This window comes from Sinohyriopsis cumingii, chromosome 14 (assembly GCF_028554795.1).
Source record: "Sinohyriopsis cumingii isolate HCF-2022 chromosome 14, ASM2855479v2, whole genome shotgun sequence".
Lineage (NCBI taxonomy): Eukaryota > Metazoa > Mollusca > Bivalvia > Unionida > Unionidae > Sinohyriopsis > Sinohyriopsis cumingii.
The window spans coordinates 26,724,868-26,744,009 of NC_142974.1; the positions used below are offsets into that span (position 1 = coordinate 26,724,868).

Below are 19,142 nucleotides of genomic sequence, written 5' to 3' on the forward strand. Positions count from 1 at the left end.
AGGCAAATACAATCTCTGCTTTGCGCAATATCTGCATACAGAGCTTCCCGACAGTGCATTCTGTTTTTTTAAAATGAAATTCTATGGTACAAGTTAGACTTTCAATTGGCTATTGCGCAGTTTCCTTTTCACTTATATCAAATAAAGTTTTGAAATTAATAAAGAAATGAAATGATGATTTGTGTTGAAAATTCTTTAATTATTGATTGGCGTTTCGAAGACGAACCACGTTTATACACAAGCTATTGAGGAACCAAATTCAAGGATGATGTCTGTGTTCATTCTGTCCGAATTTTTGTTTGCATGCACGTGAACACAGTTGATTATATATCTTTTCCTACCTGTAAGCATTATGCCGCCCTGTTACATGAATAAATTTACTTTCGACTTTACAAATAGCATTAAATTATTCTCATATTTATCCTTAATCATTGGACCTGGAATTAGAACGTATCACTTAATGTTTGATCAAGGCTTTATAAAATTATTTTATTGTAAGCAAACCCCATCCTCAAATGGGTCATGCTCGACTAACTACCTCTTTTTATATTTACATAAAATTTTATTGCATAAAGGAATTATTTATGGGGCATGCACTTTGTTTCGGTAATGATATTACTTAACAGGACCTCTAAATATATTTCATGTTTTGGTTTCTGTCCTGGCCAAACCAATCAGATTAACATATATTCTTTTATATTAGTACTGGATCTGCTCGGATGATGCGTTTAGAAGAGTGCATCATACCATCATTTGTATACATATCTTCAAGACAGGTTAAAGACACTAGTGGCCTGAAATAGTACGTTTAAAACGTAAATATTGTCAAGATGAATGGCTCATTTTATAGTTTATTATTATTTATTGTTATTGTAGCTATTGGTGCAGCATGTGATTTTGAAGATGGTTCTTGTGGATATTACAATGGCAACAAATATTTAAATAATACATGGAGACTGGAAAAGGCTCCATATCAAATGGGAAATAACATAATTTATGACCAGACATTTGGATATAATGGTGAGTACAATCTGCATTTCTCTCGTATATTCGTGTCCACCAATGTTAATGTTTATAAGGTTTAACAAATAGTTCATTTGGAAGTAGTTAAAAATTATTCGTTTCGATAAGTAGTTGAAAATAGTGAGTTTCGATTAATGTAAATCAAAACGTTGCATCAATTAGTGAGTTTTTTAATGCCTTATAAATTAATGCGTTTCGATACGTATTAGAAATTAGTGCATTTCGGTAAGTGATAGAAAATAATGCTTTTCGAAAGTAATCGAAATTTAAGTACCTGAAAGAGTGGACTGTCATTTTTATGAAATAAATTTTATGTCTTCACATTTCATATTTAATTATAAATTACATATAAATGTACAGCTTATAATTATCAATTAAGATTGTATTTGTTTGTATATTTCCATTTTTGGGGGATTCAATAAATGCTCATATCTTGTCTCTAATACATTTCCAGGTTCGTTCATGGTGGTTGGAGAAACACATTCTTATACAAGTTCTGCAGTGTTGTTTTCTGCCAATTTTAGCAGTTTGAACTACAAATGCCGATTGAATTATTCTGTTACTTACGTCGTGTACAGTGATATGTATATGTATGTGAACCTTTACAACAAATATGGTTTTGTGAAACAGTTAAACTACATGTATAACTATTCTGTGATCTCTGCCCCGTGGAGAGAAATGTCTCTTGAAATACCTGTGGGGCACTTTTATGTTGGATTTGAGGTGTACGGAAACAGTTTTGGGCTGGCTCTAGATAACATCCACTTGTCTAATTGTGCGGCTAAATGTAAGTATTCAGGCTCTTGTCAGACAACAAGTCATTTATGTTGCCTTTGATTTCCTGACCTTCAATATCATAATAAACATATATATACTAAAATTAAAATTATAAACAATAGTACAAAAGAATGAAATTTGAAAAATTAATAAAAACATTGTATCAATTATGGCATTGTAACGATCGACACATTCTTTGCGTCCACTAACATATCCATGCAAATCAAGCGGATATAGTGATGAAGATTTTCCTGAGCTTTCTGTTATTAGCATATTAGATATAGGCTGCAAACCCTGTAACAATCAAACAACCACACAATATTTTAGTAAGGACATTTAGTAAAGGCACTACTTTTATTTCAAGTCTTACATCTTTAAAAGATGAGAAGCCTGACAGTTTACTTTACAATATTACTTTGAGAATAGTTAGTATGTGACATGTACACTAAGATACTTGCCCAATACGACATTGTATGGAATAATAAGCCATATTATGACCAAATGAAACAACTAAATTAAAATATGAGTAATCGTTTATTTTTCAACAGCTGCGTGCATCAATGCGACTGAGTTTGGATGCTATATAGCGACTGAAACTGGAGATGTTTACGCTTGTTTGTTGCGAACTTCGCTCTGCGATAACATATTTGATTGTAAAGACGGAGAAGACGAAACCCACTGCAGTAAGTCTGACATTTGTAGTCATTGGTTAACTGTTTGTCGCACATATTGTATGTTTGTCTATCTTTCAACCTGCAAATATGTGAATAATAACTTTTGTATATAAAGCTTTCATAAATGTTCAAACTGACATTGAAAATGAAATTATGAATAATGCTTTTAATGGACCTACACCACAATGATCGCATGTATTTCTTAACCATTACCAACCAATTCTATTTCTTTTGAGCGGAACGTGTTTATCTGTGCAAATGCTGTTGGGAAGTTTGACGATTTGAGCGAAACTTAAAGTCTCTATTATTCGGTCGAGAACATTAAATTGCATACAAATGTCATGTGTACTGCAAATGAAAAGCTCTGTTAAATAAACGAATACTTTATGTGTAAGAACTTTCGTTATACATAGTTTCTTTTAAACCAGAAGCGTTTTCTGTGACAGTTTTGACTGATAACACCATCGTTAACATCCTCGGCAATCATCGGCATTGCAACTTTAGAGATATTGTTTTGGAAAGCATGAGGAAACGTTAACTAGACCGGTTATAAGATTTCGTTTCACACGAGGTAATATATTGTTAAAATCAATAATTCCTAGTCTCTGTAACTTATATATCTCTAAAACACACACACACACACACACACACACACACACACACACACACACATATATATATATATATATATATATATATATATATATATATATATATATATATATATATATATATATATATATATATATATATATAAGTGTGGTTTTTGTGTGTGTATGTGTGTGTGTATACCTACCTATGAATTCTTTAGCTGTGATCATTAATGTCTGTCTGGATATCATTTTTGCTTCAAGATTTCAGTGTCTCCTGTCAGTTCGAGGAAACTAATTCCTGTGGTTATCGCAGTCTAAATGAAAGTGGATACACAGCGTGGAGCTTGGTTGCAGCACCTTATTATCTTTACAACACCTACATGTATGATTCGAATTACGGAAGCTCGGGTAAGTCCTACTTATTTAAACATCATCTCGCTCATATGCTTTTAAACTATCTACTTGATTCAAACATAAAAGACTTGCAAGGTAACCAATTATGTCAAAGTGGGTTACGTGTATAAGATATTACTATATTATTTAAATAAGAAAATATTTTGTAAATGCTTATTGTCCTGTTTAAATCTTCAATGTTGCTTTTCCAGTAGAAACTGAATACTTATTTATGGTTAGGATCAGATAGAGAGAGAAAGAAACAGAGTGACTTTGTTATTAGCAAACAAGTTAGATAATCATAACTAGTTCAGAAGAACAATACAACTCGTGCCGCGAATATTGGCACTAACCGCTCGGCTCATTGCTCTAAGAATATAGTTCTAAGGCAGACTCGATAGAGATAATAACTTAGTTTCTAAGCAGAGCGAAAATTAGAACTTGGCTTTATACAGAAGCCTTATGAATTTCTATTGAAAATGCAAAATAATGAATACATATTGCATTGCAAACTGATATATTTTTACGAAACAGCTGATAGCTGTTAACCCTGAAAAGGTGTTCCTTATATTCCGTTTTTGCGTATGATTACACAAGAAGTATTTGGTCAGTTGCCACAATTTATGCTACGTATTGTGTAATCTTTTACAATATTTCAATATGTCAAAATTTAGAATTTTGATTGTTTCTATGACGAATCTGATCGCTACAGCTATATAATGTTTCAAGAAATTATTTTGCAATATTGGCTTTACTGTCTGTTAACACTAATTATTCTAATAAAACAATCGATTAATGACAGGTTACTTTATTTTATCATGGATATAGCTGAATTTAACCTCTATGAAGTTACAAATGATTTAAGGTATGTCCACTACATGTTACTCAGGGACATTATTTTTAAACAGTAATTATCGATTACTGCATTTGTATGGAAAAATATGAACGAGATTTTCGAAAGAAAATACTGCACGACCTTGTAAATGCAGTGTATCCATCCGACAATACGAGTTCATATTTTCCCAAACAAATGCAGTAACCTATTTATTATATGCTCATTTTCTTATTCTACCTAAAGCTTAATTATATAAATAAAATACAAGAAACAAAGTAACTGAATGTATGCCATATTCCAAACTAAATATACAACCGCAGATTCATCGTTACACAACAACATTATTAATGCGCACAAAACTCCGCCCATATAAATTTGAGCGTTGTCGCGTGCTAAACATAACTTTCGAAAGAAAATGGAGTTTTGGTCTACTTAAAATTGATATTTGGAGTCATATTGTGAATGCATGCGCATTTCAAGAACTTTTCCATTTGATCTAGAATGAATAGATTTTTGTATTTTTTTTTATTTTTATTTTTTATTCTACGAAATGTCGTGATTATGGACTGGATTTATCTGTGTCAATTCTACATGAAAGACTTCAGATTCAAGCAGCGAGGGAGAAACGTGTTGACATCTGCAAATGTGTTTCTGTTCTGTAATTTAATGTTTAAAGTCATTATATGGGTGAAAATATGAAATCTTTCAAAGGCAATTATCAAGAAGACGCTAAGCTTGAGAACTTGTGACATGGCTTATGTAATTCGGTTTTGCAAAAATAAGAAAGTACATTTTGAGGAAATTCAGGATGCAAAATTGTAAGTATATTTTTGCCATTCTCATTACCTGATAAAGAAGACAGTTTACGCCATGTAACTTGCATGTTATTTGTAAGGACCCTATCTGGCGTCTATCTCTAGCCAAAATCCGAAACATTGTATCAAAAAAGTTAATGCGGAATGTTCCAAAGCAGCTGGTATGTGGCAGTTCACGAGACATCTCGTTTAGTTCATTCAGAAACAAATTGAATAAACCAAAACGCAATGCGTCTACTACGAGAGTACATGATTTGTTTACAAAGTGTGTCCTAATACACTTTTTGGCACACGTGAGTTCAATATGAACTTGCCCGCGAGTGCAATATCGTAACATAATGAACGATTCTGACAATGTAAAGTTAACGGAGACAAAAATGAGCATATAATAATATATTATTATGGTTATATAGTAACATAGATCTTAATAATTTTTTCATACTGACATACTCTCTCATCCACCAAGTTCGTCACTAACCGCTTTACTATATTTATTGGACGTAGGATACTCTGATTTATTATAAGTATTTAAGCCTTTTAAAGTTTGAAACTTTATCCAGTAATGCAAGGACACCGATATTTCATTTCATCTGTCAATCTTTTATCATATTTTTGTTGTTGTGGAAATGCGACAATTTACGTGGTAATTGCAGCTGTAACAATGATACTTTTCATATATTAAGTAAGAAAACAAGGCAGTTCATTGACCTCACTATTACTAGTTTTTTTATAAACTGTTCTTTTTTTTTAAAATTTCACAGGCCATTTCATGTATTTTGGGAGCAACGGATATATAAATGGGGCACTGAATACGCCATACTCTGGGCCAGCACCGTTGAGCTGCCAGCTTCACTATTCCACTGCATTTTACGTATATAATTACCTGGGTCTTTACGTGTATTTGTATGACAGGAATGGATACGTCAAACAAATCGATTACATATCCCCGTCATCCCAGTCAACCCCTTCATGGACTTCCAGATCAGCAGTTATTAATTACAACGGACAGTTCTATTTACAGTTTTATATATATGCGTCTTATTCATACTTTCTGCTCGATAACGTTTACTTGTCAAATTGCAATGGTAAGTACTGTTAATCTTTTACAGTATGCAGCTATTTGCTATCAAAAATATCATATACAATGCATATCCAATTTACAAAAGAGTTATTAGTTGCAAAGTTTACATCAGTGTAGTCTCTGTCCCCATATATATGTAGTACTTTGTAGGTAACTTGCTATATAGATTGACAAAGAACATAAGTCTCCCAAGGATTTCAGAAGTTAATCAAAACCTAGGTGATTCGTTTACGCTTTCTTCTGTGAAACATCTCTTTTGTACACGTCCTTGATGTGTTTTATTAGCCTTGAACACATACAAAATGTTTACATACTCAAAATAACCAATGCTAGATGTTTATTTTAATAATAATTAGCGAGAAAAGAAAATGTTTTACATTGTTCTGAATGAGACAGTAACATCGTATAATGAATAAAACTTTCATTTGAGCCTTCTCTATTTACTATCCTAACGTTGTGTCATCTCTCAGGAAAACATGGTTGTTTTATCTTTAAGAATGTTGTGGAAGAATGCAGTTATAATCTGAGTAGTTTTTTTCCTTCAATTTTATTATTTCCCATGCGATTCATTGCATTAAGAAACAGTGTGCAGCAGAGGCGTGCAACATTTCTTGTTTGGTTGGGTTAAACCGGTCACAAAATGATTTGCCAATTGACTTTTTGATAGGTAGAATTGACTAATGTTGGGTGTCGGAGGAAGCAGGGGTAAATATACTACCTTAGGATACAAAAAGGCGGCTGATAAATAGATAGAAGTTCACATCCATGTATGGATGCATGTATACAGCTACGACTGTGTAAAATTGAATTACTAAATTCATGGTGAATAGGTAGTAAATGGATATTATTTACGGCATTCTGTTTGAAGTCTGTTTATGTGCATTATCCTAAAGAGTATTAGTAACCTTTGTAAATTGATAATAGTACAATAAACTTAATGTTAAGAAATCATCAGCTCCCTTAAGTGTCCACGATGAAATATTGTATGAAGTAAAAAAGATTCTCAGTCTAACTGTATGTATCTTGGTATATTGATATATACTTGTGTACCGTACACTTCTTAGCGTTCGTTTGAGATATCAAATTAGAGTGACTATTGAAACATCTGCTAGTTTCATAATTTCGTTTTAAGAAATATGAATCCTTATTTATTTGTGCATCGACATTTATAAGTAAACCCAGTCCTGTTTATCTCTTCATGCGACGTGAACTTCTGTTGTGTCTGTTGCAAGTTTTACATTAGCATTCTGGAGATTTTAAATGTTTTTCAGATACGGCACGTATGAATATAAGCACGTTCTATACAACAACAGCAACTACATCATCAGATACAAAAACTTCTACATGTAAGATCAATTTGTGTACATTTAATTTCGAAGGGATTATTTAATATTTGTTATCATGTTGTATTAATTAGGATACATTTCGAAATGGTTTATGTAAGACTATACATAAACCATTTTGCAGATTTGTATTGCGTTACATTGGTTCTCTTCGTTTCAGACATCTCGTTTTGACCACAATGACAAACTGAGCATTAAAGACCATATAAGGAGAAATAATCATTGTCTAAAAAAAAAAAAAACGTCAATTTGGATATTCTTTGCACGCGTAGATTAAACTTCAGGTTCTCCACCTAAATGTATTTCATGCAAATTCCCGAAAATTAATGCAAAATCAGACTATCAAAACATTTTGAAAGCGAGCCAAGTACAATTAATTTAGAAAAATTTGATTGTACGATCACTTCCTTTTTGAATAACAGATTGCGAGTGCATTAGATGGTCAAAAAATGGTGTCATAAGCAAACAGATGTTACTGAGGTTCTAAGTCTTTTCTTTAAATTTGCAAATGAATCAAAAACTTGGAAAATGGGAATGTAACAATTATACTGTGCAAAAATGGGAAGTATTTAGTCTCTAAAAAACATATTAGCACAATCATTTGATTACAAATCCTTCTTAACGTCAATTTTTTTTTTATAAACACACCATGTTGACAATCATCTGTATGGTGAGAATTAAACAGAAAGATAGAGATAAGAAGAAGACAGTAGAAATGTAGGTAACTGATAAATACCATCTCCAGTCTTACAGGGTGCACATTTTGCAGACGGAAACATATGCATTAAATCCCTTTTTCTAAATTTATCATGTAGCAATAAGTGTTACAAATATCAGATAAAATAAATAAAGTTAGTAAAAAAAGAGATTATATTTAAATAGGGCCTGCAATTGAATGTCGAAGAGTTATTATCTTGGATTTTGACTATGATTGGTATCTGATATATTAAGTTATTCTGACTTGTATAACTTAAAATTTGGAAAAATGTTCATAGATAGGCTACTAAGTGTGAATATGCAATATTTGTTTAATTCTTTCTAGTTATTGTTGTCCTCGTTTCTTTATTAGTCTTCAAGTGATTATCATAATGTCATTAGTCCTTTCAGCGTGATGCATCTTCTCATTATCCATGTCCTTTTCCCAAATTAAAGAGCACTCCCTAAACTCTCAATTGATGGTTAACAAATATTTGCGTCCTAGTGACGCGTCTGTCCTAGTGACACGTCCCATCGAAACACGTATTGGAGAGTCAGGTAAAGCAGGAGCCAAATAATGTTAACTTATGCTTTTTTACACACTTATTCGTGAATTAACTTTTCCAGTATATATTTATATGTACAATTAATAATGGTACAAGAATTGATAATGGTACAAGAAACTTAATGTTAAGAACTTATCAGCTCCCTTAAGTGTCCACGATGAAATATTGTATGAAGTAAAAAAGATTCTCAGTCTAACTGTATGTATCTTGGTATATTGATATATACTTGTGTACCGTACACTTCTTAGCATTCGTTTGAGATATCAAATTAGAGTGACAATTGAAACATCTGCTAGTTTCATAATTTCGTTTTAAGAAATATGAATCCTTATTTATTTGTACGTCGATATTTATAAGCAAACCAAGTCCTGTTTATCTCTTCATGCGACATGAACTTCTGTATGTCTGTTGCAAGTTTTACATTAACATTCTGGACATTTTAAATGTTTTTCGGATACGGCACGTATGAATATAAGCACGTTCAATACAACAACAGCAACTACATCATTAGATACAAAAACGTCTACATGTAAGATCAATTTGTATACATTTATTTTCGAAGGGATTATTTAATATTTGTTATCATGTTGTATTAATTAGTATACATTTCGAAATGGTTTATGTAAGACTATACATAAACCATTTTGCAGATTTGTATTGCGTTACATTGGTTCTCTTCGGTTCAGACATCGCGTTTTGACCATAATGACAAACTGACCATTAAAGACCATATAAGGAGAAATAATCATTGTCTAAAAAAAACGAAAAACGTCAATTTGGATATTCTTTGCACGCGTAGATTAAACTTCAGGTTCTCCACCTAAATGTATTTCATGCAAATTCCCGAAAATTAATGCAAAATCAGACTATCAAAACATTTTGAAAGCGAGCCAAGTACGATTAATTTAGAAAAATTTGATTGCAATTTCACTTCCTTTTTGAATAACAGATTGCGAGTGCATTAGATGGTCACAAAATGGTATCATAAGAAAACAGATGTTACTGGGGTTCTAAGTCTTTTCTTTAAATTTGCAAATGAATCAAAAACTTGGAAAATGGGAATGTAACAATTATACTGTGCAAAAATGAGAAGTATTTAGTCTCTAAAAAACATATTAGCACAATCATTTGATTACAAATCCTTCTTAACGTTATTGTTTTTTATAAACACACCATGTTGACAATCATCCGTATGGTGAGAATTAAACAGAAAGATAGAGATAAGAAGAAGACAGTAGAAATGTAGGTAACTGATAAATACCATCTCCAGTCTTACAGGGTGCACATTTTGCAGACGGAAACATATGCATTAAATCCCTTTTTCTAAATTTATCATGTAGCAATAAGAGTTACAAATATCAGATAAAATAAATAATGTTAGTAAAAAAAGAGATTATATTTAAATAGGGCCTGCAATTGAATGTCGAAGAGTTATTATCTTGGATTTTGACTATGATTGGTATCTGATATATTAAGTTATTCTGACTTGTATAACTTAAAATTTGGAAAAATGTTCATAGATAGGCTACTAAGTGTGAATATGCAATATTTGTTTAATTCTTTCTAGTTATTGTTGTCCTTCTCGTTTCTTTATTAGTCTTCAAGTGATTATCATAATGCCATTAGCCCTTTCAGCGTGATGCATCTTCTCATTATCCATGTCCTTTTCCCAAATTAAAGAGCACTCCCTAAACTCTCAGTTCATGGTTAACAAGTATTTGCGTCCTAGTGACGCGTCTGTCCTAGTGACACGTCCCATCGAAATACGTATTGGAGAGTCAGGTAAAGCAGGAGCCAAATAATGTTAACTTATACTTTTCTACACACTTATTCGTGAATTAACTTTTCCAGTATATATTTATAAATACAATTGATAATGGTACAATAATTGATAATGGTACAAGAAACTTAATGTCAAGAACTTATCAGCTCCCTTAAGTGTCCACGATGAAATATTGTATGAAATAAAAAAGATTCTCAGTCTAACTGTATGTATCTTGGTATATTGATATATACTTGTGTACCGTACACGTCTTAGCATTCGTTTGAGATATCAAATTAGAGTGACAATTGAAACATCTGCTAGTTTCATAATTTCGTTTTAAGAAATATGAATCCTTATTTATTTGTACGTCGATATTTATAAGTAAACCCAGTCCTGTTTATCTCTTCATGCGACATGAACTTCTGTATGTCTGTTGCAAGTTTTACATTAACATTCTGGAAATTTTAAATGTTTTTCAGATACGGCACGTATGAATATAAGCACGTTCAATACAACAACAGCAACTACATCATCAGATACAAAAACTTCTACATGTAAGATCAATTTGTGTACATTTAATTTCGAAGGGATTATTTAATATTTGTTATCATGTTGTATTAATTAGGATACATTTCGAAATGGTTTATGTAAGACTATACATAAATCATTTTGCAGATTAGTATTGTGTTACATTGGTTCTCTTCGTTTCAGACATCTCGCTTTGACCACAATGACATACTGAGTATCAAAGACCATATAAGGAGAAATAATTATTGTTTAGAAAATAAAATAAATATATTGATATATACTTGTGTACCGTACACTTCCTAGCATTCGACTGAGATATCAAATTAGAGTGACAATTTATATATATATATATATATATATATATATATATATATATATATATATATATATATATATATATATATATATATGTGTGTGTGTGTGTGTGTGTGTGTGTGTGTGTGAACAGGAGTAATGTGTGCAAATACAATGCAAACATACAAACACACACACGCACACACACACACACACACACACACATATATATATATATATATATATATATATATATATATATATATATATATATATATATATATATTCTGCAGCTTACTTATTGTTTATATGAATAAAAGAATAAAAGCAATACTTAAATTAATTTCTGGACATGGATAGACTCCTAATGAAACGAAATTGTTTAAGCATCTTTTTGATGCTTGCTCCTTTGTTTTGTGGGGCAGGGATCATATTAAATAAATGTTTCTATACAATCTTAATACATAGCACGACTGTTATATTTTCTCTATGTTGTCCATCCTCTTCCATCTGTATGATAAGCTGAGACTGAATTAATCTACCAGGACCAAGGTTTTAATGAATGTAAAAATATTTTACAGAATTTAATGTTTAAAATATCCAGTACGTTCTAAGTGCATATATTTTGAAAAAAAAATATAATCAACTTTGCATAATTCAGGACGTAAACATATTCCTAAATTGCTATTTTTTTAAGTCACGACAGGTTTAGAACCAATGGTATCATTACTTTGCTTTCTTCAAATTCTTACAGATACGACTCATACGACTAATTTACTAGAATCGACACAAGCTGTTTCAACTGGTACGTAAACATGTGCTAAACCGTTTCCTTACATATATGCGTGGTTATGATTTTTAAAGTACATTTAATAATGTTCCACTCATATCCCTACAATGACTGCTGTGTTTTAGTTTATCGTTATATTTATCACTCAGGTATCGTGCCGCAGACATGTAACATCCTGTATCAGCCATTCAGATTATCCTGACACCAGTCCCACCGCTCACCCCTTAATGCTGAATGCCAAGTGCGGCAGCTGCTAGTACTATTTTTATAAGTCTTTGGTATGACTCGACCGGGGTTAGATCAGGCGACCTCACCCATCCGAGAAAGGATGTATCTAATTTTATTTGTGTCGTTCCGTTTCTTCTCTGATGAAAAGAAAGTTTCTTTTAAAATAGAAGTTATACTAACACTGTAAAGGTAGAATACGTTCACGATATATTACGTATGTTTGTTTATTTATGTCCCTAGTTCAGCATGCACAGTCTAGGGAGCAAAAAATGCTAAATGGAATGTACTTTTTTATAAGTATTATATTTGTAATTGAACAATTTTGTCGCGACATAAAATGTCTAGCCTTGCTGAGGCTTCTTCATGACCACTGTGATTTTCTAAATGTGAAGAAAAACACTTCCTGTTATTTACTCTTGTGAAGCTGACAGCCACATAATTTCAGGTTGATCACTATTTGGAAGTGTTATGTACCCCCATCTTTATCGCTACCCGAAATAATTGTTCTCCCTGTAAAAGAAACTAGTATTCAACATCAAAAGAATGTTCTCTTGTCATCAATAAAACGTTGAACATAAACACAATGCATGTGAATGGACGCAAATAAAAGACTCAGTTGAAATGTGAACAAATGAACGCAACGAGAGAGCATGTATGTCAGTTACCAAGCTGTCTGACATGACCTAAATGTTTCCTAATTATAGCCTAGACACAACAACGACGCTTATCAAGACTTAAAACACAGTAACACAGAATTAATTTGTAATATTTTTTTAAGACCATTTGGAATAGCGATAAAGAAAAAAATCTATTAATAAAATAATTTACTGCAATTAAATTTCTTCCTTTGTGTCTTGCGGAAAGGCATTTTTCTTAACGAGACTTAATTAAAATATAATAATTTTTCTTTCACAGGAGATTGCATTTCTAATCCTATCCAAATCTGTGCAATACAAGGTTTTGAATACATCAGCATGCCAAGTATTAAGGGTATAACCAATGCGACGGACGCATTTTATATTTTGCAAATGTATGAAAACATCATTCAATATATGGGGCACACACCGTGCACAGAACCAGGAACTGCACTGTATTGTGGATTGTATACAACTGCATGTGCAAACAGAAGAAGGCGTCTTATATGCAGAGAAGCATGCGAATGTAAGTGACAAGATTTGTTAAGACATCATGGAGCTTGAACGATAATTTGTGTTGAATATTTTGCAAATGAATATAATGCTCGCTACTAGAGTTTCCTTCTCCGTTATGTGTATTTTGGTGTGTAACAGTTAACGCGTTACGAATTTTTCTATGAAAATTAATACGCCATAGCATTAGTATATTGTGTAATCAAATAACATACACTCAGCACAACGTATCAGATGATGACATGAGGTATTGCGCTGTAATCAAGTCCTATTTAGCTCAGGACACATTCGGGTCACGAATATTTTACACAAATAAACCGTTTATCTCAATTATTGGTTGATTCTATACCGACGGTACATTGTAACTGTTGCAGTATTGATCCAGTCCCATTGTAGCGCTATCGGTCCCGTCACATTCATAACTGCACATTACACATCTATTCGCACCCTTTTCGTTTCTACCATAAGTTTTCGTTTTATAACAATTTAAATATCGTCAAACTACCTTTAGTTAATTAAATTAGGTCTCCAGCTTTCTTTTGAATGGGACGAAGTGATACAATTCCACATAAATTATATTAAAATGGATTTCTATATTGATAGGCAAGCATACGACACGGAGTTGCAAAAATAATGAAAGTCAATTATGCCTTTGAAGAGGATGTGCTCATAACAGTTAAGCCAAGCGCAGCAACATATCAAACGCTAAATGAGAATTGCGTATCACATGAGGATCACCTACCGTATCCGATATAACGTGGTGTGGCTTCTAATTTTTACAATGGTGACGTAATTAGTGCGTGTTTTCCAGCTTTCGATGGAAATTGATTCACTCACTGATGTCGCCCATCAACTTCGGACTAATTCGTATGCATGTTAAAAATAACCGGGTTTCTCAGTTCTAGAGAAAGGTTACACGGCTAATAATGTAATGAAACGTCAATATTATTTAATTGCAATGTTTAGGACAAATATCGTTCCAAATTTAGTATTATTCAGATAATTTGGCATATACGATGTTTTGCTCCAAACGGCAGCATTGTGGCTTTAATAACAAATACAACTGAGTGTTAAATATTTATATCAGATCGTTCGACAATATATCCATGTGTCTACGGCTGTGAAATAAATGCATATTTAAAATAAAATATCCGTTTTAGTTAAACTGTTTATGAGGTCCGTCATTATTACATCGTTGGTATGATGTATCTTGTTACATTAGCGTGTCGTAACCCTGAGAACGTTGCGAGAGATTGCAGATTATGCTACGGCGACTTCTTTATCTAACTGAATAATGTAACAGAAACATTTTTATCAAATTTTAATGACATTACAAATAATACTATTCAAGATATGATAAAGTCAAATAAAAATGTGCGAGACTAAACGAAATCACTAATAATTTACGATCACTCGAAATTCGTCTTTGCATGCTTTTTGTGTCAGAATTTGGATATGAGCTCAAAAATTATATCATTATGAATGCATTCACGTCACTCACCATTATGTAGTTTTATGGATATATGTTATAAGATGCATCTATGATTTTATACCTGTATCCATTTGATAACTTTTCAATATTCATTTAGCTAATTTTATTCCCAGCTAGTTTCAATGCGTTTTTACTTATATTTTTTATGGTAATGGTCCGTATATGGAGACATAAATGTCTAAGTACAGCGCTAAACACTGCAAGCCACCTTTTACATCGTTCACAAGTTTGGGATTGTTTGGAAGCTTAATTAAATAAAACAAGCCAAATACTTTTTCACATTCAATTACTCTAGCATTTCGCCATCAATCATCCTCCAAAACTGACTTTATACTTTTTGGAGGAAAATAGGTTACCATCATTACCATATGTTTAAATCGGTGAAACTATTCACATCATGGAGATAATATTGATAATATTTTACAGTTCCAGTTTGAGTAATTTGTCATAAAGTATTATCATTATTTTCAGCAATTGTTCTGGGCTGCGGAAATTGGACGTCATATTTAGGCCACTACGATTCCTCTAGAGTTCTCGGATATTACTGCAAATTTCTACCAACCATTAGTAACGAACCTAATTGTCTGAACATCAACGTGTCAGGTATTGTTAACATTACTCACTTTATCATTAATTGTGAAATATTGCATACCTACAAGCAATCGCTCGGGATATACGTTTAAAAATGTCATATTTTGCCATTGATCAAACTGTGTTTCATTTTAAAACCGTCTTTCTTTCTGTGGAGATGGGAGTATTTTCATTTTCCCCTGTTGTGTAAAATTAATTTGCATGCATGCAAATACCCGATGGTTGATAGTAATTATGCATTTTATAGATCGTTAATTAGCTTCATACAAATACATGGGTTTTTATTTCATTCTACATGTTTAAATATCTTTACGTAGTTTTCAACATATGCTTTCTACGTTCTGAGGCGCAATCATGATTAAAGGGCAACTAGTCTATTTAAAAAAAGACAATGAAGAACATAAACTTAATATATGAATTAAGGTCATACGTGCACTGTGCAATTTTTATTAGTTAAGAGAATACTTCTTATATTAATTTTATTTTCTTTACATGTCATCTTTTTTGTAATATACATTATAATTTATGCTCAAACCAATGTTATAATTACTACTTTCTTCAAGCAACTGATGTACACAAAAAAAGGTTTCCACTGAGATAAAAATTTAGTTTTTCAACTCCAATATCCTTGCCATCATCAACATTATTATTATTATTATTATTATTATTATTATTATTATTATTATTATTATCATCATCATTTATAGGAATCACATTCCCAGGCACAAATTCTACGCTGGAATTGCAGAATAAAAAAGGTAATGTGTCGCATCATCCTACCATGTAATGGATAGTTTCAACTGCACGTCAGTATCGTGTGCACACAAAACTATTCCAACACCATATGCAGGGTTCGACACTAATCTTTTTAAGTAGGAAGCCCGCAGAACTTCCTGCTTTTGAAAACTGGTAGTCATTCTGACTTATAGATGGTGTTTATCGTTTACGGTTAGACTTACTGAAAAAAGGTGTTGTTGTAGGGTAGAAATGGTGGCCGAAGAACCCGAAAACACCGAAAAGAACCACCGACCCATTAACAAGCTATCTCACATAATTACGTTGGCCGAACCCGAGACTCGAACCCACGCTGACAGAGATGAGATGGCAGTGATCAGTAACGGTGAGCGCTTTAGACCACTCGGCCACTCTGGGGCCCCCCAAAACGTGTAATCTATACAATAAAAGAAAACACGCATAACATGTTGTTATTTTATTACAGTTTACATTAAATTCAGCAACAGTTTATATGTTTTCTTTTGTAATGCGGACAGTTTTTCTGTGTTGGATTTATTATCATCAACATAATCTACATCATCATCAGCTGCATCAACATCATTGACCTTTCCCATTGCAACAGTCTTTTTCCTCCATTCATGCCAAGACAATTCTCTGACATAAGGCCCACTATAGCACGACTGATGGTTTCACTGTCTACCTTGGGTACATTTTAAATAATAAATTATTGAATAACACTACTAAATTAACTAAAATGGATCTAAAATTAAATTGGTGATTTAAAAGTTTACATTAAAATGGAACGGATCAAAATCTCTCCATTAATGGTTTATATTCAGTAGTATAAAATGAAAAATAATAACATTTACCTTACACTCAAAAGAACACGTATAATTTCTCCCTCTTTGTTAGACGTATCAGTAATAACTGACAAAAACTGACTGGAGGAAATAATTATTACCATGCCAACCCCTCCCCCCGAGATATAAGCGCAATTATCGATATTATAAATGGTAAAAAGCGTAATTTATGCGAATAAAGTGTAATCTATATGTTACATGCCAGAAGTAAAGCACGTATGATAAAGACACATTTTTACTTGGTTCTGCAGCTGGTCAAAATTCTTGTCACAATGGGCAAACTCCATATGGATTATTACCAGAATACAAACACAAAACATACTGAATAAATAGTTACATTCTGCACTTACTTCAACTAATCTACATGTGAAACCTTCGCTGAATGGTCATGAACTGGAATTATGCAATGCTCACGGTGAGGTGCTCAGAGTGATGTATTACAATACTCTCATATTTGTCTTTTTAAAGTTTGTAAAGCAGTGTTGATTTGTCACTGTCTCTGATTTGACATAATTAGAAGTTTGAAAAGATCCATCTGCACTAACATTTCCGTCATATAACATCCGAAACGCACCCCGTAAAGCGATTCACTTGACATCTGGAGCCATTTTCTTTAAAAACAAAAACCTTGTTTACTAACTATATGATCAATAAAATTAATATGTTAGGCAAAGGTCACGGTTCTGGAAACCAGTCTGGTTTCATCAAACTGGATCATATACAGTTGCTATAATTAGCAAATATGGACAATAATCTTATGCTATTGTATTGCAGTATTCAATTCTTTTAAAGAATATTCTTAAATTGTTATGAGTGGAATTAAAGAGCTAACAATAAAATGACAAAGACAATTTTTAGTGCTTTATATTACATTTATTTTTTAAGTGTAGCAAAAGGGCATAATCTATATGAAGCCTCGCGGAAAACAATTTTGTGAAAACAAACATAATAATTACATCAAAAGAGTAATGGTTGGCATGTATGAATTATTGATATGGTCCTGTTCTGACCCTACGAGTATCCACAATAGCCCTGTGTTTGACAGATTTATAATTTAATGAAAGAATTATAAAATCGTATAACATGGAATACATATATTTTTAATATTCAAACTTTATAATAGCAGGTCCGACCTAGCTCTAGGAAAGTGGTTGTCCTTCTGAAAATCTTTTGTCCTCGGGCCAGCGGACTTGTGTTAGTGTCGAAACTTATTAAGTTAACATACAGAGGAAAGGAAATTGTGTTCAGCGGAACAATATCTTCCATAGCTTTATTATATTCGGAATATATTTGATGAGGGACAATCATTGAAAATCTTTAACTTAACATTACAAGGGAAGGTGTGGAGGGAAAACGTACCAAACATAAATAACAAGTACAATGACTGAACTGTTTCCCCGCCTACCATGCTGATGTCAGAGATGTTCACAATAATAATATCTGGCCATGGCCTATAAGACTGACTCAGGGATGGAAAATAACGAGGTTCTTCGTCCTATCTGGACATTGGATGCGAAGTGCAGCAACGGGTGAAAACAACTGATCAGTGACCTTGAGACTGAAGATTAATACTTGACTCCGACACTCAAGACACCATCAAACTGAATTGCATATTTGTACCTTTGTCAATTCTTGTGTGTATACCAACTTTCATCCATTCATTTCAAATGACTTTAAATCTGCAGAGTTCGATGGAAACTAGACTGCGTATAATTCAATTATTACAACAATGACATTGACCCTAAGTTTAGAATCTCAATGAGGTACACACAACACCACGTAAATGATAACATATCCTTATACCAAGTTGAATCGTCTATGCCCAGTAACCTCTAACGTTAGGGAAAACACACACACACACACACACACACATATGTACATATATATGTATATATATGTACATGTATATGTATAT

General features: G+C 32.5%; 1 protein-coding gene across 2 annotated transcripts in view; it reads left to right on the forward strand.

The window, feature by feature from the left end:
- Positions 1 to 19,142, forward strand: part of LOC149783472 (MAM and LDL-receptor class A domain-containing protein 2-like) — a 131,478-nt gene that overhangs the window by 70,236 nt on the left and 42,100 nt on the right. The window contains exons 42-52 of one of the 2 annotated variants that reach the window (XM_089931712.1): positions 877 to 1,020; positions 1,478 to 1,810; positions 2,349 to 2,483; positions 3,329 to 3,475; positions 5,872 to 6,195; positions 7,463 to 7,537; positions 11,041 to 11,115; positions 12,138 to 12,188; positions 13,317 to 13,562; positions 15,513 to 15,644; positions 16,340 to 16,390. In XM_089931712.1, the coding sequence (XP_089787838.1) occupies positions 877 to 1,020; positions 1,478 to 1,810; positions 2,349 to 2,483; positions 3,329 to 3,475; positions 5,872 to 6,195; positions 7,463 to 7,537; positions 11,041 to 11,115; positions 12,138 to 12,188; positions 13,317 to 13,562; positions 15,513 to 15,644; positions 16,340 to 16,390 (1,713 nt within the window). The remainder of the gene's footprint in view (positions 1 to 876; positions 1,021 to 1,477; positions 1,811 to 2,348; positions 2,484 to 3,328; positions 3,476 to 5,871; positions 6,196 to 7,462; positions 7,538 to 11,040; positions 11,116 to 12,137; positions 12,189 to 13,316; positions 13,563 to 15,512; positions 15,645 to 16,339; positions 16,391 to 19,142) is intronic. The other variant, XM_089931713.1, reaches the window with a different exon arrangement.